This window comes from Bicyclus anynana, chromosome Z, assembly GCF_947172395.1.
Source record: "Bicyclus anynana chromosome Z, ilBicAnyn1.1, whole genome shotgun sequence".
Lineage (NCBI taxonomy): Eukaryota > Metazoa > Arthropoda > Insecta > Lepidoptera > Nymphalidae > Bicyclus > Bicyclus anynana.
Window position 1 is genome coordinate 3575187 of NC_069110.1, and position 25634 is coordinate 3600820.

A 25634-nucleotide genomic window follows, 5' to 3' on the forward strand; every position below is an offset into this window, starting at 1 on the left:
ATGGAAAAATCTATAGACTTATAATAGAAAGACCGGTGATCGGTGATGAAATAATCATAGAGACACGAAAAATATGCGAAAAATTACATATTTCTACGTGTGTTATGTTCACGTGTGCAAGTTGTACAGACTCTATATGCGGGAACGAGAACCACGCGGGTGAAACCGCAGCATCAGCTAGTAACTAAATAGGACTAGTGGACCGATTTAGATGTAAATTGATTAAAATCTGGAATAACAATTCAGCCTAATTTATCATACACATGAACATAATAGTAAAAATTCTAAAATCACACAGTTGTGAGGCATCAGTAGTCTTAGTAGGAAATAAATTAAACAATGTTGATAATTCTCGTGAGTTGTTTATTTTTCAAAATATAAAAATACGTTACGAGTACTTCCAGTACATAAGAAGGACAAATCATTATTATTTTTTTGGGGTTTCTGTTTAAACGTAAAAAATACGCAAATTTTAAGTTCAGTTTCAGTTTAACCCATTTAGCCATTTTTCTTGGAAATTCGAAAAATTGCTTTAAATTCTACAAAGGCATACTTTTATCAAAAATAATATATTCTCCTGTAATTGAACCAAAAGATAAATCAAAATTTTATATGTAGAAACCAGACCCAAAAATCATGTAAGTTTTTTTAAACTTGGTAAAAGCAGTTTCCTCTATAAAGTAGAAAAATTATATAAGGATAGACACTTCAGTTAAACCTGTTTGTAAAATATTTGCTATTTATCACATTTTTAATAGTATCGAACTATCACACTAAAATGATAAATTTCAAATATGTATTTAAAATAAATTTATAAAATTAAAAAATAATCTTCTTTGATTTATTTATAAAAAAAATACTAAGAAATCTTATATAAAATATCAGACATATGCATATTAGGTCTGAAATACTAGAGCATATTATAAGATGTGCACTCCATAGATTCATAGCCCTTGGTATTCAATGTTTTATATGAAACTCGACGTTGTGTTTAATTTTAAAAGTCAATATCTGCCTTCAGATAAACACTTTTTTAAGACTATCTATGTATATGTTACCGTTAAAGTGTAAAATACGTTAGTTTATAATCTCACTCGTGATATTATAATCTGCCGTCATATTGTGAACTGAAAATACTGATTAAAATTTAACGTGTTATTTTTCGGTATATTATAATCTATCGGAAGTGATACCGTTAAATTGCAATCTTAAAACGTCAACTGTCCGAACCTGCCCCTGATTGGTCGGCCTTACAGCAGACCATTCTGTGTCCATAGAGTTAGGTATGAACCACATATGTCAGTCAAATAAAATACTTCAATAATTGTGACATCACATGTTTATTTATTATTTATTATACCTAAAGACTGACCTAAGTGTCCGGCATACGACCGAGCACCCGATTTGTTATGTTAACCTAACCTAACTTTAGATTTGACTAAATTATACTTAATTAACAATAACAACATTTTATAAATGGAAGAGCAGTGTTTATAATTAAGTGTTAAAAATTAGTTAGGAAATACACCATTTTATTTAAACGCACAATATGTCCGCTTCCGATAGATTCTATACCGAAAAATAACGCGTTAAATTGTAATCAATATTTTCAGTTTACAATATAACGGCAGATTATAATATCACGAGTGAAATTATAATCTAACGTATTTTACTATCTAACGGTGACGTATACATAGGTTCAAACGTTAAAGAAAAAATTAGCCACGACTGTTGGACTTAGTAAGAATTTAGTAAAATATCGTGAAATTTGTACGCACTATAAGGTGAAAACATAAAAGAAAAAGAAAACATCTGCCTGCCGCCATTTTGAATAGTTATTGAACTAATAGTTATTATTTAATGCTTCATAGCTTGAACATTTTTTCCATATGAGATTGTTCACTCTCTACCCTACATAATCTATAAGATATCCTATCTATTTTGTACTTATGTGCAATACACTATTATAGCTTGGCAACTTTGTTTATAACACTCCCGATGATCTGCGTGGGCCGGGGGGGCGTGTAGCGATGAATGAAAAACCCACGACTGATGCACGTCACTTCCCCGCACGCTCGATTTCACACCCACGCAGTCTTTCCCCCCGTCGCCCGCATATCATGGGAGTGTAATTAACAAACTTGCCAGACTATATTATGAGATATGATCGTAAACGCACTACTTCTGCGTAGCGTCATACCCTGGTAGCAAAATTCGCAGAGCTCCCATGAGGTGAGTGTTCTTTGTAATTTCAAAGTCCGCCAACGATTGCCGACAGTATGGACACGACTTCGAATCTGTCACTTTGAAGGCCCGCTTTATACAGTTCTGAAACAAAATGAGATGAAGATTTAGAGAAGATCGCCTTTTGCTTGAAATATTTAATGGCGGTACGAGTTTGTAGGGCGGCAACTGGCAACGGCCGAAGCCCACCACCAGACGATAGCTTGGCATATACTAAATGGCGATGCTAGTTGACATATACTAAATAGAGATTATATGTAATAAATGTCATCCGGTGGATATCATACAGTATGTAGATGACATTTTGTCAATTGATTAGATGTTTATTTAAATAGGTTGATAATATTAACATCATAATACCATCATCATCAACAACCCATGTTCGAGTCACTGTTGAGCACGAGTCTCCTCTCAGAAGGAGAGGGGTTAGGCTAATAGTCCACCACGCGGGCCCAATGCGTATTGGCCGACTTCACACACGTAGAGTTTTAATATAATTCTCAAGTATGCAGGTTTCCTCGCGATGTTTTTCCTTCACCGTCTAATTAACATTAAGTGTTCATTTACACACTGTTAATGAACACTTGGGCATTTCATCCAAAAATATCCATGGTTCTCACTGGATGCGTGAAAAACTGAAATACATGAGTGTCGGAAACGGATTGACATAAAAAGCAGATTTAAAGCGCAAAACACTATTATTGAATGAAAGTCAGTCAGGTCTCAGGAATGTTCAGAAATGTTCAGAAATGTTCAGGAATGTTCAGGAATGTTCAGAAATGTTCAGGAATGGTCACTCACCTGACAGAAGTTGTGCAGGCAAGTCGTTGTGACAGGGGATACTGCTAGCCCCTGGCATATGATGCACCGGAACACTTGTTGGACTTGCTCGATGAATTTCTGAAATTTAAAATTTCAAGTTTGTTTTTGTTTTTTTAAATATATCTATACTAATATATAAAGCTAGAGTTTGTTTGTTTGCTTGGACGCGCTATTTTCATGAACTATTGGTCTGATTTGAAAAATTCTTTCAGTCTTAGTTAGCTCATTTCTCCGACTATAGAGCTTTCTAATATCCCCGTATTCCCCAGGTATGGAAACCACGCGAGTGAAACCGCACGGCGTCAGCTAGTTTTTAAATATAACCATTAATGTCCGTTTATATCTACAGACACAGTGCGTATCAGACAAGTAGCGTGGCAGACACCCACAGACACCGTCTATTCGCACTGCCCAGCAGGTAGCTAGACACTTAAAAGTCTTTTTCATGAAATAAGTCCCCCAGACGTGGCGCTAATGTCCTTTTTTTTTTTTTTTGCTCATTCGCTTGACAGCATACGCGAAATCAGGCTGCCGGAGTCTACGTGGCCATCTACCCCATGTGTCGCCCCTCTCAGATCGTCACAGGCAGGGCATTCGAATATGGCATGTCGCGGAGTGTCCTCTTTTCCACAGAAGTAGCAGTTTTCGGAGGGAGATTTCCCTATTGCGAAGAGGTAGGTGTTGAACACTCCGTGACCGCTCAGAGCCTGCGTGAGCCATCGATCCATCTCTCCATGATTCCTCTGATGCCAGCTTTTTAGATCTTTAATTAGCTCCCTCGTCCACGTTCCTTTTCCGCCCGCGGACCATTCTGTTCCCCATTCCGTCAGGGTCTTTTCGCGTAGTTCATGTGAACTCGATTCTTTATCCAGAAAAGATTGCGCGCGTTCTCTAATTAGTTTGTCTACAGGGACAAGACCGGCTAAAACAAGTACTGCGTCTGTGGAGATAGTTCTATATGCTCCAGTTATGCCTATTGCCATCCGCCTCTGTACTGCCTCTAATTTTTTCCGATACAGTTCGACTCTCATGGCATTTTCGTAAATCGGCGCTCCATAGAGAATAACGGAGTGAGCTACCGAAGCCAGTACTCTCCTCTTGCTCGCTCTAGGTCCCCCTCTTGTTGGCATCAGTTTGTGCAGTGCCTCGACCAAGTTTTGGGATTTTTTGGCGACCTCTTCAACGTGTTTTTTGTAGTTGAGGCTTTTATCGAGCCACACCCCGAGGTATTTAACGTGCTCTTTAGGAGCAACTGCCATATCCTCAACTACAAACTTTATTGGGTCTAGTTTCCGCCTTCCGCTAAAAACAATAGCCTCAGTCTTCTCAGGTGCTAAAGCAAGCTTCTTTTCCTTCATCCATGCATTGATTCGTCGGAGCGCTGTGTTTGCCCTAGTCATGAGAGATTTCTCTGTATTTGCAACAACTACTAGCGCCAGATCGTCGGCAAAACCCACTAGCTGGATGCCCTCTTCCTGTTTAAGGTGGAGAACCCCGTCGTATAGAATGTTCCAGAGAGTCGGCCCTAGGATTGATCCTTGGGGCACCCCACTGCTGACTTTAATAACATCCTCTTTTCCCGTACAATCTTTAACTTTGACGCGTCTGTTTTCAAGATAGCTGCTTACAAGGTTTAGTATATACCCAGGGAATTTTCTCTTTTTAAGTTCGAGAACTATCTCTCTCCAGGAGGCAGAATTAAAAGCGTTTCTGACATCTAGACATATTAGGGCACACAATTTTCGGGTTTTTTGTGTACCACTCTTCGCCTTTATAGCAGTTCGTACTATTTCCTGTACCGCCATCAGGGTTGAGCGACCTTTCCTGAAACCGTACTGATTATTAGAAAGTCCGCCGTGTTCGGGTAGTAGGTTTTCAATTCGGTTTAGGAGTACTCGTTCCGTCAATTTTCCGTAACTGTCTAGTAGGCAGATAGGTCTGTATCCGGTTGGGTCGTCGGCAGGTTTGTTTGCTTTTTTGAGCAACACCAGACTGGCTATCTTCCAAGCTGACGGAAAAATGCCAGATTTAAAGACCTTGTCTAGAACGCCCTTAATTTTTTCCGGGATTGTCTCTACCGCGATTTTGACCACTTCGGGGTAAATGAGGTCGGGCCCTGGAGCCTTTTTTAATTTCAGGCTTTTTGCAGCTGACTTGATCTCTTCTGTAGTCACTTTAACTGTTTGAGAAGCATCTTCTGCAATCCGGCAGAAGTCGTCGTGGATAGGAAAAAGGACATCGACCGCTGATCTAATCAGTGCCATATTTAGACTTGGGGGTTGTCGTCGCAATTTATTGGTGACTATTCTGTAACCCAAGCCCCAAGTATCTTTGTCTACTTCTTCGCAAAGTTCTTTCCACTGTTTTTCTTTCGACTTTGATATAGCCAGTTGTAGAGCTATTTTGCGGACTTGTATTCCTCTCTAAGTCTTATTTCTTCGTCGTTTTGTTCCTCTTTGTTGGAGATGTTTATGTACTTTTTTCGTCTCTGGCGAGTGTATTTTCTCCGGCATTTGGTGCAGAAATCTCTCTTCTCTCTTATTTGCTCATTCCACCAGTATACCGGTGCTTTCTTACGTATTCCTTTCTTGGACATAGCTTTTTCGCACGCCTTCGTGGTGCTGTCTATTAGTTCAAGTGGTGTACTAATATTTTCTTCCTTTAGGAAACTTTCCAGAACATTTCGGTCCATTTTATCTAACCTCCAGCCTGGTGAAAAACTTGATACCGGTTTTATTTCCATTTGAAGTATGTGGAACTTTATGTATAGATGTCCGCTCAAGCTGTCATCATCCAGTACTTGCCATTGTGATACTCTCTGTCTTAGGCTGGGGTTGACAATGGTGATATCTGGAGTTGATTTCTTAGCGCCTCTTCGGAAAGTCGGAGCTACTCCTTCGTTGGCAATGATCATGTCTGCACTCGCGAGAAGCTCCATTATTAACCGTCCTCTAGCATCTTCAGATTTTTTTGACCAAACATGTGACGCTGCATTGAAATCTCCTGCTACAAGTATGTCTCCTCGCTGGGACTCAATACTTACAAACAGTTCACCTATATCCTTTTCAAACTCTTCAAAGGCATAATTTGGGGAGAAGTAACAGCTGTATACTGTAAGCCCTTGTAATTTCACAGCTATGAAGCCATTTCCTCGGGTCACGACATTTAAGCAAATTTCTTTGTTTAGGGAGACCACTGACGCATCTCCTCTCAAGTCCGTCTGCCATTCCCGGGCTTCTGCTATCTTTTTGTTCGGTTCCGCAATTATGACGATGTCTATGTTGTGATCGTTTGCAGTCACTGCGAGCAGGTCGTGGGCAGATCGCGTTCTATCGAGGTTTATTTGTAGTACCTTCAAGACTGAGTCTGGCACTCCACTCCCTGCATTTGTACCCCGTTTTTTGGCAGTATACGCTTCCCGGGCACTAGCTGTTTAGAAGATGGACAGTTCTTAGAGCCGATTCGGTGATTGCTATTGCTATGACCTTTATCCTTACAAATAGCGCAAGATGTCTCATTTAAGCAGTCTTTTGCTTTATGGCCTACAGTTCCACAATTATAGCATTTATCGCTCCGGTCCTGGCCTGGACATCCTTTGGAAATATGTCCATATTCCAGGCACCTATAGCATCTCTGCTTTTGTACCACTAGGCTAACTGGGACTCTCATCCATCCTATTGTTATTTTATTGTCTTGCGTTAATTTTTCTGCTTCTTCCCTAGGTAGCTCGATTATGGCTGTTTTTACCCCGTATCTGTTTTCCCAGAATCTCTTTATGCGGGACTCTCTTACTTTTTGTTTGAGCGTTTCTTCTAATTCTTCTCTTTCAACCGTGATATCCATTCCTTTTATGATGACATCAGTTGTTTCTTTTAAAGCCCTCATGGTTAAGGTAGGACATAGTCCGCCCATTCTTTCTTTTACTTGTAAGACTCCTTTGTCTTGTCCCTTATCTATCTCAAGAAGAATATCTCCTTTCCTTGTCTTCCTCACTTTAGAGAAGAGGACTTCCGTCTTTCCTAGTCCCGCTTTCACCTCTTTTAATACACTGGCGTAGTCCCTCTCTTTAACTTCTACTAATAGTGCTTCAGGTCTAGCTTTAGATGGTTTCCTTTCCATTTTGGTAGCTGTTTCTTTGTCTCCCTTGTGCCTTTTACCTTTATTTGTTGGTATCTGTGCATTTTCGGAGTTCGTGTTTGTCGCCGTTTGGTTCTCCAATGCAACCTTACCAGTTTTCTTTTGAACTTGTCTTCGCTCTGGCTTTTCTACTCTTTCATCAGGTCTTTTGGTCTCTGTATGTCGTCTCTTTTTCTTTCTTTTTATTTCCTTCCATTCTGTCTCCGTACCTAGGTCGTCATCCCATTCCAGTCCTTCTGTTTCGCCTCCGGTCGACGTGTTGGTACCTTTGTCTTCTGTAGGCCCACCTCTTTTAGCTCTTTTAGGAGTATGTTCTACCTCGTCGTCCTTCTCTGCTTTCATCCTTCTAACGTCCATAATTCTACCACATACTTTTTGTAATTCTCGCAGTTTTTGTTTCACTTCGTTGGCGGTGTTCTTATAAGGCCCCTGTCTCTCTACGAGTGAATTGACAACTACTATGTTGTCGTAAAGTCCCCTCAATAACCTATCTTCTTTTTCTTCCAGAGATTCTGTTTCCTTGCCGTTTGGTGACTTTTTTCGTTTCCAGTCACCTCTGTTTTTTGGTGTATTGGCCATTGGTGAGAAAAAGGTAAGGGGGCTCATGAAAGATACTCGAGTCCCTTCATCTCCGGTAGATATTCCGTCTTCAGTTTCAGTATCAGTCCTAGTTCGCGCATGAGTCGTCGTTTTTGGTGGCGTACGTTGTAGTAGGCCAGACCTGGCAAATGGTTTTTCACAGTTAAGCAAAACGTTGCCCCCCCCAGAATACGAGGGGCAGCCCCTATCATCGGCCGAAGCCTCCAGGGGGCGGGATTCTCCGACGCGAGAGTGCTCAGCGCCGGTACCCGCCTGGGGTATGTGTTTTTTTTGTTGTGCTTGCATGTTAATTTCTTCTCTTCTATACGTCTTTCGGTAAAACAGCCGCCCAATATGGGACAGACGCTGACCAGACAGCCGCTCGCTCCGAGTACAGACGCTGTCTGGATTTGTTTCGCTCCCTACTAAATTCTAGTGCTACCTAGTTTCCGGTTGCAGTTTCCGCTTTGCAACTAAGCGTGCCTCATCCGCCTTAATGTTGCCGTTCTGATAGTTAGCATCTCCGCCAACACCGCCGTTAAGGTCTTCACCTGTAGCCCTAGGCAGGGGACCGCGATATTCCCCGCAGTACTGGGACCCCCTCTGAACTTCGCCATCACGAGAGCCGGCCTACTGACTCCCGTGATGCCCACCCCCGCGACGTGGACGCGCCAGAGGAGATTTGTCCAAGTGAAGCACAGAAAAGATGTCTCTGTCCTTCCTTGGACCGGGCTAACGGTCTTGTATGAGCCCAAGACCGAGGGCGCTAATGTCCTAATGGCGCTCATTGTAATTTGTGTAAGGCGCTATCAATTTTAGTTCACGTTTCGTGAGGAAGAATCTACAAACATGAACCGCACTGACAAAATATTCTTTCCGTAAATACTAGCCGGGCGCGGCCTGTGTCTATCGACGTCACCATTAGATATATATATGTTACGATACGTTACGATAGATATAAATACTTTAATAAACACTGTACAGAAGAATACTATTTTGTCTGCCACAGCACGTGTCTGGCACACTAAATGTCTGTAGATATAAACGGACTTTTATTCGTGCTCTCTCCAACTAGTCGGAATATACTGTTAGGAATGGGTACAACAATTGCCCAGCAAGTGAGGATTTAACTATGACCTGTCGCCGATGAGTCCAGTCTGGAGATATACCTGGAGATATTAAGGCTTTTAATTAATTCTTTAACATACCGTTCTCGATTCGTTGATTTTAAGGCATTCTTGCCACAATTTAGCATTCTTTTGGTCCATATTTATCGAGTTCTGTTCGTCCTTAGTAAGAACCAAATTTTCTTGACTTTTCTTCAATGTTGAACCTGAAGCTGAAACAAATTTAATGTACTTTGTCTGAAGTTGCCTTTACATAAGGGTCTGGATGATCCAATGATTATAGACTGGCGTTGAAACACTCCCATGATATGCGGGCGACGGGCGGAAAGACTGTGCGGGTGTGAAATCGTGCGTACGGGGAAGTGACGTGTATCAGTCGTGGGTTTTTCATTCATCACTACACCCCCTCCGCCTCGCGCGCAACATCAGGAGTTGCAAAGCTATAGTCAAAGCGGATTCAGATGGCCTTCCAGTTAATAAGTCTGACTGTGAAATGTTTCCTTTCATAGGGTGTTATGGGAAATACTCCCGAGCACCCTGTATATTACATAAATAAATACAAATATATCTACCTTTTTCAGCACCAGGCTTGCTCTTTCCATTGTTTTCTTTCATTTCGTCATTCGCCGAACGTTTCCGTTTTCTAGATTTATAGCTGTCAGTGTTATCAATACTGGATAGTGTATTGTCAAGGCTATCCGATAACTTGCTAACTTCAGCATCGTCAGTTGTTAGAAACGCTTTGAGCATCGGTTTGCCCGCATCTTTCTTCATTTTGGCTTCCAAATATCCATCTGGGTACTGAAAATTATTAAAAAAAAAAATTAAGAGGATTGACACCGCCCCAACGCAAGATAGCGAGTTATAGCAACTTTTTTAAACTATTGACATTTATTTATACCGTTGGGCTAAAAGGTGCCTGAAGAACATGACCAAGGGAACGAGATCCCCCACACCTTAACTGAGCAAGGAGGAACCACCTAGAGTTGTATGTGGGTATAGATAACCTGCCTGTAGTCCATGGCTAGGCGAAAAAGTTATTCGACTGTTTTAATGCCATTCCACTGTGCCCTTATATTTTGTAGTCAGGACTTCTACGTTCTCCACTCAAGTCATTCTCCCCGCCTATCCCAAAATAATCCATGAAGGATTAATCAACAAAAGGTGTGGACGGATCGAACGTCACGACAAAAATAAGCCAGGCCTGCGCTGTCTCCCATTACTCCTCACGAAACACTTCGTACTATCTCAGCTCTTGACAGGAGCAGACCAATCGAATGACTCATTCGCAGGCATATTATATTATACAGGGTACTGGGGAGTATTTCCCATAACTTCAAGGTGTTGTCGAGTCCACTTATGGCAGCTGAACTGCATAACTAAATACTAAATACTCTTCATGTTTTCATAAAAAGTAATTTATGTAATTCTGACTACCCATGTAACACACACCTTTGTATATCCTAGCATTTTAGATTTTTAAAGTTTGGCTACATCATAAAAGGATTTTCCAAATTTATTAACTTAAGAACACATGTTTTTTTGAACAATTTTAATAAATATTCGGTAAAGAATATAACCCCAGAGTTATGGGAAATACTCCCCAGCACCCTGTATATACATATTATATTTACCTCAATAGGGTATTGTTTCGCTTTGCGCTCCCAAGGCGCTGGGTTCGGGTCGTCTCTGCGCAAATGGTATTTGTACACTTGGAAACCAGCTAAACCTTTTTCTGGATAGTACTTTACTACTTTATAAATGCCATCGTAACTGAAAAAGATATTTTAATTTTCAATTATAAAACAATTATAAGATCAAAAGAGATTTGGGAATGTGTTTTAAATGACATCGTAAAATTGTTAATATCGTTACATTACAATCTAGATTGTGAACAGTCGACAGATCTGAAAAACTAAGAGAAGAAAAAAGAAGAGAAGAGAATTCTCAGAAGAGAATTGAAAAACTGAATTCTCAGAAGAGAATTGAAAAAGTAAAGGTTGCCAGCTTTTACACGGCAACTGTGGCGTTGCCAGATATAAACAGATAATAAATAATGTTATAATATTATTACCCTCATCAGTATTAGTCATATAATATATTATACTTAATTAAGGTGTAATTTTAGGTTTGCCTGTGATCTAGTTCATAGTTTCCTAGATTTAGTATGAAAAATGCATTTGGCTGCAATCTAACTAGGCAACCTATTTGCAATGTGTCACTGTAAACATTATCTTCTATCATTTATTTCATAGAAGTAATTAATAACAGATGAGGGTATACATTCCTATAACTTTGCAATTTAATTCGTAACACTCCTGATGGTCCGCGCGGGCCGGGGGGCGTGTAGCGATGAATGAAAAACCCACGACTGATGCGCCTCACTTCCCACCCGCGAAGTCTTTCCCCACGTCGCCCGCATATCATGGAAGCGTCATCAACGAACTTGCCGGATCTTAGACCATAATTAAAGCATGTTAAACACTCACCGTATACCTTCTTTGGGCGCGTATTTGGAGACCTTCAACATTTTGACCGAGCGCAGGACTCGAACAGGCTTCCCGTCGCGCCACTTCGCGCCCGCGTTTGCGCCTTTGGCGTTGAGAGGCGCAGCACAGTTGCACGCCAGAGCTCTGCAATAGATTAGAACAAATATTACATAGGATTTTTCTATAATATTCGCTAAGCGAGGAAAGTCAGTTAAAACTTTTTTATCTATACTAATCCATACTTATAATGTTATAAATCATATAATATTAAAGATTATTATGGAGTATTAGAGTTGGTCGCTAACTATGGGCCTTATAAGAAGGCTCAAAGTCACTCAGCGGGCGATGGAGCGTGTTATGCTTGGGGTTTCTCTGCGTGATCGAATCAGGAATGAGGAGCTCCGCAGACGAACTAAAGTCACTGACATAGCTCAGCGAGTCGCGAAGCTGAAGTGGCAGTGGGCAGGCCACATAGTTCGAAGAGCCGATGGACGTTGGGGTCCCAAGGTGCTGGAATGGCGACCCCGCACCGGAAAGCGCAGTGTTGGTCGACCCCCCACTAGGTGGACCGAAGACATCAAGCGGGTTGCACGGAGCCGCTGGATGCTGGCGGCTCGAGACCGTTTTGTTTGGAAGTCCATGCAAGAGGCCTATGTCCAGCAGTGGACGTCCATCGGCTGACAATGATGATGACGATGATGATGGAGTATTAAAGAGTATTATGGATTATACTGGATTTTGCGATACGGCCGGATTAAAGAGGTCTAAGGGCTCCCGCACATGGGCCACCGGCCATAACCACAAAACGCCGCTACTCGCTTCTTGTGGCCCGCACCAACCACTAAACGCCGCAACACGCCACACGCGCGATTATGATACTGCATGTATGGGTTAAAAAGTAGCAGCCACCGACCACAAGTGTCGACGATTGACCACAAGCGGCTGTCGCGCGCTTTAGCTACTTTTGTGGCCCCCCTTCTTGCTTCTTGTGGCGGCGTTTGTGGCTGTCGCGTGTGGCTTGTGTGCGGCGACACTAAGGGCGGACGAAGTCGCGGGAGTCCGCTAGTACTAATAATATTATAAAGATGTAAAGTTTGTATGTAGAGGGTCCTCGTAACAACAATACAAATGAGCAGATCTCACTGATTGGAGCGCGAGAACTCCTGGTCGCACGACTGGCCCGCGGTGCGCTTGTTGCCGCTCAGGTCGCGCCCGCCGCTGCCCGTGTACGTGAACTGGTTGCCCTTGTCCACGTCTTCGTAACAACAATACAAATGAGCAGATCTCACTGATTGGAGCGCGAGAACTCCTGGTCGCACGACTGGCCCGCGGTGCGCTTGTTGCCGCTCAGGTCGCGCCCGCCGCTGCCCGTGTACGTGAACTGGTTGCCGTTGTCCACGTCTTCGTAACAACAATACAAATGAGCAGATCTCACTGATTGGAGCGCGAGAACTCCTGGTCGCACGACTGGCCCGCGGTGCGCTTGTTGCCGCTCAGGTCGCGCCCGCCGCTGCCCGTGTACGTGAACTGGTTGCCGTTGTCCACGTCTTCGTAACAACAATACAAATGAGCAGATCTCACTGATTGGAGCGCGAGAACTCCTGGTCGCACGACTGGCCCGCGGTGCGCTTGTTGCCGCTCAGGTCGCGCCCGCCGCTGCCCGTGTACGTGAACTGGTTGCCCTTGTCCACGTCTTCGTAACAACAATACAAATGAGCAGATCTCACTGATTGGAGCGCGAGAACTCCTGGTCGCACGACTGGCCCGCGGTGCGCTTGTTGCCGCTCAGGTCGCGCCCGCCGCTGCCCGTGTACGTGAACTGGTTGCCGTTGTCCACGTCTTCGTAACAACAATACAAATGAGCAGATCTCACTGATTGGAGCGCGAGAACTCCTGGTCGCACGACTGGCCCGCGGTGCGCTTGTTGCCGCTCAGGTCGCGCCCGCCGCTGCCCGTGTACGTGAACTGGTTGCCCTTGTCCACGTCTTCGTAACAACAATACAAATGAGCAGATCTCACTGATTGGAGCGCGAGAACTCCTGGTCGCACGACTGGCCCGCGGTGCGCTTGTTGCCGCTCAGGTCGCGCCCGCTGCTGCCCGTGTACGTGAACTGGTTGCCGTTGTCCACGTCTTCGTAACAACAATACAAATGAGCAGATCTCACTGATTGGAGCGCGAGAACTCCTGGTCGCACGACTGGCCCGCGGTGCGCTTGTTGCCGCTCAGGTCGCGCCCGCCGCTGCCCGTGTACGTGAACTGGTTGCCGTTGTCCACGTCTTCGTAACAACAATACAAATGAGCAGATCTCACTGATTGGAGCGCGAGAACTCCTGGTCGCACGACTGGCCCGCGGTGCGCTTGTTGCCGCTCAGGTCGCGCCCGCCGCTGCCCGTGTACGTGAACTGGTTGCCGTTGTCCACGTTTTCGTAACAACAATACAAATGAGCAGATCTCACTGATTGGAGCGCGAGAACTCCTGGTCGCACGACTGGCCCGCAGTGCGCTTGTTGCCGCTCAGGTCGCGCCCGCCGCTGCCCGTGTACGTGAACTGGTTGCCGTTGTCCACGTCTTCGTAACAACAATACAAATGAGCAAATCTCACTGATTGGAGCGCGAGAACTCCTGGTCGCACGACTGGCCCGCAGTGCGCTTGTTGCCGCTCAGGTCGCGCCCGCCGCTGCCCGTGTACGTGAATTGGTTGCCGTTATCCACGTCATCTTCGTAACCACCTAAGAAAATACATTATTTGTAAAATAATAATTACTAAAAAAATTCTAGACATTAGTCTTTGTGTTTGAGGTCCTTACTTCAAAAGAGAATGGTGTTGGTGTTATGGTGAAATTAATATCAAAGGTTGATTATAGCTTGGCAAAAATTTTTTTTCCTCTTACAACACTGTTCAACATGTCAGTTAGTGTCAATGCAGTGAAAAAGGCCTCGGGATTATTTACGAAATTAATAGATTATGGAAAATTATCGGCAATGAACTATATTATTGTGGCACAAGTTGAACATGACAATCCGTAGTCGCACCCGCCAAGTTATATATCACGTTTATAAGATATGTCTGGCAGAATTCAAAGCCAAAACGTTGTTTTTTGTCGAACCTGGACAATGTTTACCGAAGAACGGCTGAGATCACAGAATTGTATTTATTTTAGAGTACTATAAATGTTGAGCTCTGAAGTATTTTACAATATTTACAAGTTTTTGAAGCTTTTAATAAGTGTTTTCGTGATTGTTCTGTCGGATTTGAAGATTTTGTTGTCAAGGTTACGTTTACGTTTCTCGTATTCGTGTAGCCACATTGGCAATAGTGCGACCCTATTAATTTCAACTCTTTTTTGCCAAGCTATACCTCGCACTGTAAAAATCAGACATCTGACTAAGATGGATGATTGGAATCAAATCTATGGTGGTTTCAATCAAATACATACCTGATAACACTATGCTGAAAGCGCCTACATTGGCTCGACCATGTATGCCTGCCACTGACGGTCTATGGAGCCCAGTTTCTGAGACCTGTAATTTACCAATAAATACAAATATATTATCTATATATAAAATACAATGCTGTTTGTCTCGCTGAAACTCAAGAATGCCGATTTAGCTGATCATGGTTTTGAAATGTTCATTGTAGTTAATCAAGGAAGGTTTAATGGTGAAAAAACTGAAGAAAAGGGTAGGAGTAGGAGTAGGAGTAGGGGTAGGGTAGGATAGGGTAAGACAGGGAATGGTAGGGTAGGGGTGTGGAAGGGTAGGTTGAGAATTGGTTAACGTAGGGAAAGGATTTTAAGGTAAGGGGAGGGTAGGTTTAAGGCTAGGGGTAAGGTGGGGGTAGGGACGAAGAAAGTGCACATAAATCAAAGTGAAACTGGGCAGTTCAAAGTGAAACTTGACAGAGTCAGCTAGTTAATTACAAAAAAGTAACATAGAAAAAATAAATTATATAGAAATCATATAAACTGTACATTCAAGTAAGCACCAGAATGCTTCACCGATTAACATCGAGTGAGATCACATTCAAACACTTTCTTTTGGTAGTATATTTTCTTACCTGTATGCGGTATAGCCAGGACATGCCCACTTCTATACCCGGCATAGGACCAAAGTGATCAGCTGGCATATCACTGTCTTTCGTTCTTCCTAAAACAATAAACAAACATTGTAGTGACGTGTCAATGATTTCACTTTAACAGTTTTCTTAAGTGCAAGTATTAAAATTTTTGTCTGTATCTGTTTGCCCGGGTTAATCCTTTACCAGCGACTTTAATGTGACTTTCGCTGGAAATTAGAGGAGGTTCTTGAGTATCATGTGAGTATGTATTTTAATAGGCTAGTTGACACTTTTTTTAATGGTCTTAAATACTTCATTATCGTTCTACTAGACTGAAAAAAATATGAAGAAAATTTTAGTTTTCTAATATGTTTTGGTCAATATGTGCCAAAACGCCTGTCGGCCATGACATTCACTATAATAAATCCCATACAAATGGAGCGTTTGACAAAAATATTAGTTAACAATTAATGCTAGTGACATCACAAAATGGACGACAGCGTTTTTGACGTTTGGAAAATTATAAAAAATATGTGATATTTAAATTAAGTTTTATAAGAAATCCTTAACTTTTATTAATTGTTATCAATATATTTCGGACCCTTATTCCATGGGTTACACGAAACCAATTTCATATGAGTCAACTAGCCTATTAAAGCATATATTTTGGCGTGCTTCGTGCGGTTGATAGATGTAAACATATCGCGGCCCCAGTCACCGCCGGAGTGACGGTCGTTCACGTCGCGCTATAAGTCGCGGCAGTAACAGTCGCCAGTCGGCACCACCGTCAGCGGCGGCACCAGACACTGCTGACAGATGTAAACATACCCATACAGGCCATTCCGCGGCCCCAGTCGCGGCTGGTGCCCGCCCTGGCCTTCTTGGCCTGCTGCGCGGCGCCGGGCGCCACCACTTCGGTCACGTCTCGCTTGCAGTCGTGGCAGTACCAGTCGTCAGTCGGCACCACCGTCAGCGGCGGCACCAGACACTGCTGACAGATGTAAACATACCCATACAGGCCATTCCGCGGCCCCAGTCGCGGCTGGTGCCCGCCCTGGCCTTCTTGGCCTGCTGCGCGGCGCCGGGCGCCACCACTTCGGTCACGTCGCGCTTGCAGTCGCGGCAGTACCAGTCGTCAGTCGGCACCACCGTCAGCGGCGGCACCAGACACTGCTGACAGATGTAAACATACCCATACAGGCCATTCCGCGGCCCCAGTCGCGGCTGGTGCCCGCCCTGGCCTTCTTGGCCTGCTGCGCGGCGCCGGGCGCCACCACTTCGGTCACGTCGCGCTTGCAGTCGCGGCAGTACCAGTCGTCAGTCGGTACCACCGTCAGCGGCGGCACCAGACACTTCATGTGGAAGCCATGCTCACATTCGTCGCATAGTAAAATCTGAAAATCAATACATACTAACTTATAAAATAAGCTATATGTCTAATAACTGGTAAAAACATAATATGAAAAAAAGTGCGTGTCAGCTCCGACGCACGAATGGAGTTTTCTCAATCAGATCGACTGTCTAAATAGGTGTATGTTGACCCGCAGCATACACTATGTACGTGTCAATACGTACGCCTGAAAAGTGAAAGGTGCGCAACCAATGAGCACCGTGCACGCTATTGGCGGAATTTTACTGCCCATATTTTTTTCATACCGGGGTATTTATATGAAAAATCGATTCTTAAGGAGTAAACTCCAAAAAATTTAGGATTCCTTCAATACATGTAAAATGAGGATGATTTTTTTCTCATATATCTGGAAGTATGTCAGTATTTTAGTGTATTAAAATGGTTTAAAGTGCAAATTTAATGTACGGAATTCTACATTGCGCGTGGCCCGACAATGTAATTTATTTTCTCATAGCATTTGTATCAATACATACATATAAATAAAATTAAATTTGTTCAGAACAAAAATGACATGTAAGCATTAATTTGTATATGTTTTGTACATACCTCGTTGGGGCTTTCTTTCCCAGCACAAGTGTAACATCCACAGTACTTGCAGTCCACGTCGCAATCGTCGAGACACTTGTCACAAAGGAATGGACTGCTTCCTGAACAAAGCAAAACAAAATTTAAACTCAATACTCAGCTGCAAAGCTTACAGTACTTTATGTGTTTGAGCATCTGGACTGTGCAAAGGAACTCAACTTGTCCCTCCTTCCCCTTTCTATCATAAAACAAGACACTGAATGGTGACATCATTTACTCCTAACAACAAATCTCGTGAAGAGAAATAAATGACAACCAGTTGGAGCTGTGATAGTCCTGTGGATATGACCTCTGCCTTCGATTCTGGAGGGTGTGGGTTCGAATTCGGTCCGAGGCATGCACCTCCAACTTTTCAGTTGTGTGCATTTAAAAAAAATAAATATCACGTGTCTCAAACAGTGAAAGAAAACATCGTGAGAAAACCTACATACCAGAGAATTTCCTTAATTCTCTGCGTGTGTGAAGTATGCCAATCCGCATTAGGAAAGCGTGGTGGAAATATTGCTATCCCTTTTGTTTGCGTTAGGACGAAAGAGATGAGACTACTACTATTGTTGACATTTTTAACCGACTTCAAAAAAAGGAGGAGGTTTCTCAATTCGACCGTATATATATTTAGTCTACTTTTTTTGTTGCCTGCTAGTCATACTTCAGTGGTGGATATCCAGGCAACACTCACAAATATTTTGCATTCGTACAGCTAAAATGTGGAATGCCTTTGAGGTACTAGCGGACGCCCGCGACTTTGTCCGCGTGGAAATTTTCACAAATCCCTCGGGAACCATGGATTTTTTCGGAATGAAAAGTAGCCTATGCGGTTATCCAGAGCAAAATCTATTTCTTTTTCAAATTTCAGCCAAATCAGTGCAGTAGTGGCGGCGTTAAAGAGTAACAAACATCCAAACAAACATCCATAAAAACTTTCGTGTTTATAATATTAGTAGGATCTATCCCCACTTATGAGTATAATATATATATTTTAGACAAAAGTGAATCTTCTAGGCAGGCATGTTCCTACTTGGAGTTCATAGCTTATCATCAGACATAAGATTGTAGTCTAAAGCTTATCTGAATAAGGTGTTAATATATTAAATAATCTACACAAATAAAAGGATTTACATACTTTTTTGTGGTGCATTTGAGGTCTTGTTTAAATACTCTTGACTTCGCTCCTGCAATGGTACTGGTTTCTCAATATCAAATATTTTATCTTTAACCTGTACTTTAGTGTTGTTTTGTGGTATAGACTCCAGTCCTAAGTACAGTGTTCCTATAAGGCTATATGTTCTTTTGATTTTCAATATCTGTTCCACTTTGAAGTCATACCTACAAACAAACAAAATATATGTGTTACTATATTGCCCTGCTTGAGGACGTGATAGCCTAGTGGATATGACCTCTGCATCCGATTCCGGAGGGTGTGGGTTCGAATCCGGTCCGGGGCATGCACCTCCAACTTTTCAGTTGTGTGCATTTTAAGAAATTAAATATCACGTGTCTCAATCGGTGAAGGAAAACATCGTGAGGAAACCTGCATACCAGAAAATTATCTTAATTCTCTGCGTGTGTGACGTCTGCCAATCCGCATTGGGCCAGCGTGGTGGACTATTGGCCTAACCCCTCTTATTTGTTATTGGTTATTGTTGACAACAGATTTTCATTTTTTTAAATTAATGTTTGTTTCTTCATTACTTAACCTCTGACAACATGCATGCAATTTTCTTCTTCTGAAAGAATATGGCATTAAACAGTTCATTATTGTTCTACTAGATTGAAAAAAAATCTCTTTTTATTAAGACATGATTAAATGAAAAATTTTGTTTTTAAATATGTTTTTGACAATACAAGCCAAAAAGCTTGTCGGCCATGATGGCCTATATTTCAACTGTTTCATGACGTTACTATAACAAATCTCTTACAAATGGAGCGTTTGACAAAAATATTAGTAAACAATCAGTTTAACATTTAGTACATCAAGTAACATTGTGACTACTTACTTTATTTTTGAGGGCAATTTGTAATAATTTTTAGTTTTATAACAATACAAACATGTGTTGTAGTTAAAATTATTAGTGGTGTTGAAAAAAAGTGCAAAAATGAGTTTTACAAATATATTGGACAAATGTGATTTACTTTCACTGTTTTGTTGTTCAAATGTCCATAGAAAATTAAGCTCACACGGTTCAAGGAATAGCATTAAGTAGACATTGGCAAAAGCATGCCAATGTAATGCAAGGATGTCACAGCCAAATTCAAAATGCATTACATATAATGCAAGGGCAGTCAACATGATAAACCACTTAATGCAAGGCTGTTTTTTTTTTTAATCTTTACAAGTTGGCCCTTGACTACAATTTCACCTGATGGTAAGTGATGATGCAATCTAAGATGGAATCAGGCTAACTTGTTGGGAGGAGGGTGAACCCACACCCCTTTCGGTTTCTACACAACGTCGTACCGGAACGCTAAATAACTTGGCGCTACGTCAAATACGTCACTTAATGCAAGGCTTATACCAAAACAAAGAATGCTCACCAATATCCTACTTCCCCTGGTTGGTCCAAGTTAAAATTAATCATAACAATCTGGCCTGTTTTCAAGTCACTTGGATTAATAACTTTGCGGGCTAATGGTCTTATTTCTGATGGTTTGCAAAATATATGATCATCTGGACTGCAATAAAATATATATAAAAATGAATCTTGAATCTTCCTAAGCACAAATCTCAAGACAGGCTGAACCAATTTCACTAATTCTTTTTCTAGAATGTTCGTTGAAGTACTAGGATGGTTCTTATGGAGAGAAAAAATTAAAATGACTAAAAAATATCTTTCTCCCATACAAACAATAAGTTTATTTACTTTTTTATAACAATTTTATAATGATTTGTATCTTCTATAAACAATGAATATTGAATCTTCCTAGGCGCAAATCTCGAGAATGGCTAAAGTTTTTTTTTAGGGTAGGGGTAGGTTAGGGGTAGTATAGGGGTAGAGTAGGGGTAGGGTTGGAGTAGGGTAGGGGAGGGTTAGGGTAGGAATAGGGAAGGGGTAGGGTAAGGGTAGGGTATAATCATCATAGTCTTTAGATATTTTTAACATTACAATAACATAAACACAAACATAACAGCCTGATAAAAGTTAAATTTAGACTTGTTGAAAACTAGCAGTGACCCGTGACTTCTTCCGCAGGGAATTCAGTGTTTCACAAATTGCGTGGGAACCATGGACTTTTCTGGGAATAAAAATAGTGTATAATATGTTAATCCAGAGTAAAATCTGTTTCCATTCCATCTGTTCCAATTCCAAATTTCAGCCAAATTGATTCAGTAGCCACAGTGTAAGGAATAAACATACACATTTACACACACACACACACACAATCTTTCGCCTTTTTAATATTAGCGTGATTTTACTTCTAATAATACTTACTTGTTATCCAATGACACTTGATATAAAATGTTATAATTGGAAATTTCTTCCACATCCAATTTGTTTGTTGGCACATTGTCTTTTGTGGGGTCAAAAACTATTCTTGTTATTTTGCCCTCCAACCAATAACCTTCACTTTGTCTCGCGTCCACTAAGTCCCCCACTTTGTACAATGTACTGGTTGCATCTGAAAATTGATCATCCATAAATTTAACACACTCAATAGTTGCTAATTAATTAATAATTATGTCTGGACCTTGCTTGGGCACTCAAATGTTCTGCAGCTAATTTTTAATGGGGTTTTGTAGTACACTTTGTATAATTAACATTGTTGATAATTTTAAAAAAGGGATATCTAAATAAATGAGAGAGAAATATTAAAATTCAGTAGATCCAGATCTCAGATCAGAAGATTTACTGATTTTTTTTCTAATTTTACTAATTTTTAAACTTTACTAATCAAAGCCACATTATTTGTGAAAGTCATAGGCCATATTATACAGTGTATACTGTGTATGTTCCATAATTAATAAATTTAATCATCAAATTTTTGGCAATAATGATCAATTTATTAATTATTTGTTTAGTATGATATTGAAATTTAGTATTTTAAAAAATCCTTAACTATTACTAATTAACATTGATATATTTCGAACCCTTATTCGATGTACTATGCGATATTAATATTGTTTATATTGAATTTAAAATAATGAAGGAAGCATGAATAAGGAGCTTTTACTGTAATCAAATATAAACTAACATCTAAGTAACTTGAAAAAAAAATCAAAAAATATATATTTGTCATTTAAAAAATATGGTTACAAAACCAACCTTCATATTCTATCTCCTCATTAGATTCTTCTTCCTCCACATTTTTAGTTGTTGCATCACTATTTTTTTTTTCACTTAGTAAACTTTTTTCTATAAGTTGAATAACATTGTTGAGCCTAATGTTGTAATCATAGAATGTATACCCGTCTTCCAGCTAGAAAATATTCAATATTATTTACTTTGGAATGAAATTAAGAATACTATGCACCAATGATTTTAAACTTATTTCGTGGTTGTTCATTATGAATGTTATTTAAACGGGTACATACCACGATAAAACGACCAGATTTTTATTGTCGATATTTCGACCCAGTTGCATGGATCGTGGTCACGACGGGACTATGCACCAAACCTCCGTTTCCAGTGTGGCTTCAAATCCGGTCTAGGGCATGCACCTCGAACTTTTCAGTTGTGTGCATTTTCAGAAATTAAATATTATGTGTCTCAAACGGTAAAGGAAAATCATTGTGAGGAAACCTGTATATTTATCTGAGAATTTTCTTAATTCTCTGCATGTGTGAAGTCTGCCAATCCACATTGGGCCAGCACAGTGGACGATTTTTGTAAAAAATTATGTGTTCTGCCAAGTTGTAGTAAGTTATTTTATTCTAACATCAATCATTTTTGCAGCACACGCAATGTAAACAACATTTCTATTTTTACACCTTGGGTTACATTATTGGAGTTTTAGGAAGGATCCTTATTTTTTTGAAATATATTATAGCCTTCCTCAAAAAATGGGCTATAGAAATAAATAATTTTTCATATCAGACCAGTAGTTTGTGAGATTAATGCATTCAAGCAAACAAACATACAAACAAACTCTTCAGCTTCATAATATTAGTATAGCTACTCAGTATAGATACATAGAACATACAACCTATTTAATACCTTTACCCGTTCATGAAGAAATGGGAAAAGTTTAAAATTATTAAATTTTTATGATTGGATTTAGATGTAACTAAAAGTTTATGCTTTTAGCAATTTTTACTTTATCTATGATTCTATGCTATAAGACTTTGCTAAAAGAGTAAATTAATGTATAGGGTTATACCACTTATACCTAAATATTATCTACAATGTCGAGTTGTCTGTTTAGGAAGTGTAAAAACTATAGAGTCTGTAGTCAGTGGAGTCGCTAAATTCAGATCAATTTTGGGGTGATTTTGTAGGTACGTAACATATCTATAGTATAAAATAATCATGGGCTGGCAGATTTAGCAGTTGCGTTCTATATCGTTCTTGTGTACCCATGGCGGTGTGTTAGTGACGTGTTTGTATACGGGATGGCAACTCACCAGCTTTCCAGAATAAAATAAGTTCTGGCGTTCAGGTTGCACTTTAAATTTCTCCATTAAAACAAGTCTAAATTCTTCGATCTTTGTAAGCTTGGAATCGACTGGTAAAACAACGTCGGGATGACCGACAAATCTCACTTTGACATACATTTTAAAAATAAAATTATCCAACAATAGAATAGTAAAAACAATAATTACAAGATACTAAAGAACTAAACACTTTTGTAACGAATCTTTTCCAAGAATTTCGACTTCTCGTTCTTGTTAATGAGTTTGAAACTTTGAAATTTAAATCTGCATGTCGGTTTTTTTTCTGTCACTTACAACTGACAGCTGACATTTGGAAGCTGCAAATTGAAGGATTGCGAAATGGAACGTAAAATTTATAAAATAATTATAACATTATGTTTTTTATGACGTTTACCTTCTAGTCGAGAATTATAAATACAACTAAATTGTTTATACAACATTCTATTTGTAGTAACTTGTCCATTTTAAGCATTAACATAATGAAAATTGTGGAAAATTGACTTTGCATTGCTGCATGTCAAAAAACGCAAAATCATCATATCAGCCGATGGACGTCCACTGCAGGCTTAGACCATTAATAACTGGACGTGGTTCGCTAACCGTTACCCCTCTGGCAAAGATCAAAAATCTATGATCTAATGCGTTTATAAAAACGGCCAAAAACTTGTAGTTTAGTAAAAGATGGGGTAACGTTTCATTTGAAAGTATTTAAACCTTAATTTTATAAATTTTTTAATAAAAACAATTTATAAAAAGAATCGATTCTTTTGACGAAACAGCCAAACATCGATCAGTAATCGAATATTCTATGTATTTAATCTGTGGATAGTCTAAGCAATGCCACAGTAAATATGCAAGCAGTAGTTTGACTTCATACTAGAGGTCGAAACGCGAGCTATACCTCAATTTCGATTTCAACTTACTAGTTAAATAGATTTTATTAATTAGAAATAAGACTAACTCACTAACATACTAAACTTAAAACAGATACACTAACAATAAACTAACGTAAAAAAAAGAATAATAAAACTGTTACTCTTATTAATTGAAAAACTTGTTTAATGTAATAATGTAAGGAATAATAAAGGCTTTGAAACGACACGCACTTGACCGGTTTTTTAACATTTGGTCACGTAGTGTGGAGGTAATACCTAGATGGTATCACCAAAATAAACATATGAATACGACCTATCCTTCAAGGTCATTGATAAGTATCAGCCTTATTTAAATCTATTTTATATTTATATTTATCTTTATTCTTTTTTATATTTATTGATCACTTCCTATTTTACTACAATTTACAAAATATTTTATTTGTTTACATAAAAAAAGTATATTTACAATCACAAAACTAAATGGAAATACAAAGTTGGCAAATGTAATTAAAATGCTGGAGGCAGGCAGCCCTATCACATGTTTACGTACCGCGCGCTGTAAGTATTTATTTCAAAAATACGGCCGAGTATACTGCTTGTATATATTTTTACTGTGCACAATGTATTTGTTAGTGTGTGTAAAAATTACGCGTGTGTGTATTGCGAGTCAAATTTATAGTTGTGTGTAGTGTATGGACACAGAATATATTTAATGGTGTTAAATGTTTTCGATGTGTGAGTTTACCTCGTCCCCCTCAAAAAATGACAAACTTTATTGTTGGTGAATTTGGGTGCGAACCGCGTCCAGTTATTAATGGTCTAAGACTGCAGGACATAGGCCTTTTGTAGGGACTTCCAAACATCACGATACTGAGCCACCTGCATCCAGCGAATCCCTGCGACTCGCTTGATGTCGTCAGTCCACCTAGTTGGGGGTCGGCCAACATTGCGCTTACATTAATACACCTTGGGCTACATTATTGAAATTTTAGGAAGGATTCTTGTTTTTTTTTAATATATTTTAGCCTATAGCCTTCCTCGATAAATGGGCTATAACACTGAAAGAATTTTTCATATCAGACCAGTAGTTCGTGAGATGAATGCGTTCAAGCAAACAACATACACACTCTTCAGCTTTATACTATTAGTATAGATACATATTACAATACATATTTTTATTCGCGTCCATGAAGTAAAGGGATTTATAATTATTTAATACTAGCGGACGCCCGCGACTTCGTCCGCGTGAAACTCGATGTAAACTTTCAACTTCCCCTACCCTACCCCTACCTTTTCCTGATTTTTTTTGCTCTAAACCTCACGGAGCCCGAGACCTTTCCAACGAATGCAAAACCGTGGAGATCGGTTCGTGCGTTCTGGAGTTATAGCGTCAGGAAGGAAAACCCAACTTATTTTTATATAGTAGATTTATGATTGGATTTAGTTAGATTTAGACGTAATTAAAAATTTATGCTGTTTGCCATTTTGCTATTATCTATGGTTCTATGCTATAAGATGCTCCTCAAAGAATAAATTTATGTATAGGGTTGCTTCTTACCAAACTTCAAGATTCTGAGTTTACAGGAAGTGTTCTGTAGGTTTTACAAAATTTGCAGATAAATCGCTGTATCTTTTGGTTGTGCTAGCTATTTATGATGTTTTCACAGCTCTAAGGGACACCTGAGTACACCTGAGTACATGATAAATGAAAAATGCA

At 40.2% G+C, this 25634-nt stretch overlaps 1 protein-coding gene across 1 annotated transcript; it reads right to left on the reverse strand.

Annotated features, from left to right (window-relative positions):
• Nucleotides 1-342: 342 nt before the first annotated feature.
• LOC112043797 (E3 ubiquitin-protein ligase UHRF1) lies at nucleotides 343-23325 on the reverse strand. The gene is made up of 16 exons (XM_052890662.1): nucleotides 23013-23325; nucleotides 21715-21868; nucleotides 20884-21070; nucleotides 19988-20125; nucleotides 18576-18778; nucleotides 17414-17514; nucleotides 16649-16850; nucleotides 15457-15545; nucleotides 14837-14921; nucleotides 14002-14128; nucleotides 11399-11542; nucleotides 10544-10682; nucleotides 9482-9710; nucleotides 8991-9121; nucleotides 3046-3144; nucleotides 343-2328 (listed from the first exon to the last, which is right to left on the reverse strand). The coding sequence occupies exons 1-16, from the start codon at nucleotides 23160-23162 to the stop codon at nucleotides 2179-2181; spliced, it is 2328 nt and encodes a 775-aa protein (XP_052746622.1). The 5' UTR covers nucleotides 23163-23325; the 3' UTR covers nucleotides 343-2178.
• Between the last annotated feature and the right edge of the window lie 2309 nt (nucleotides 23326-25634).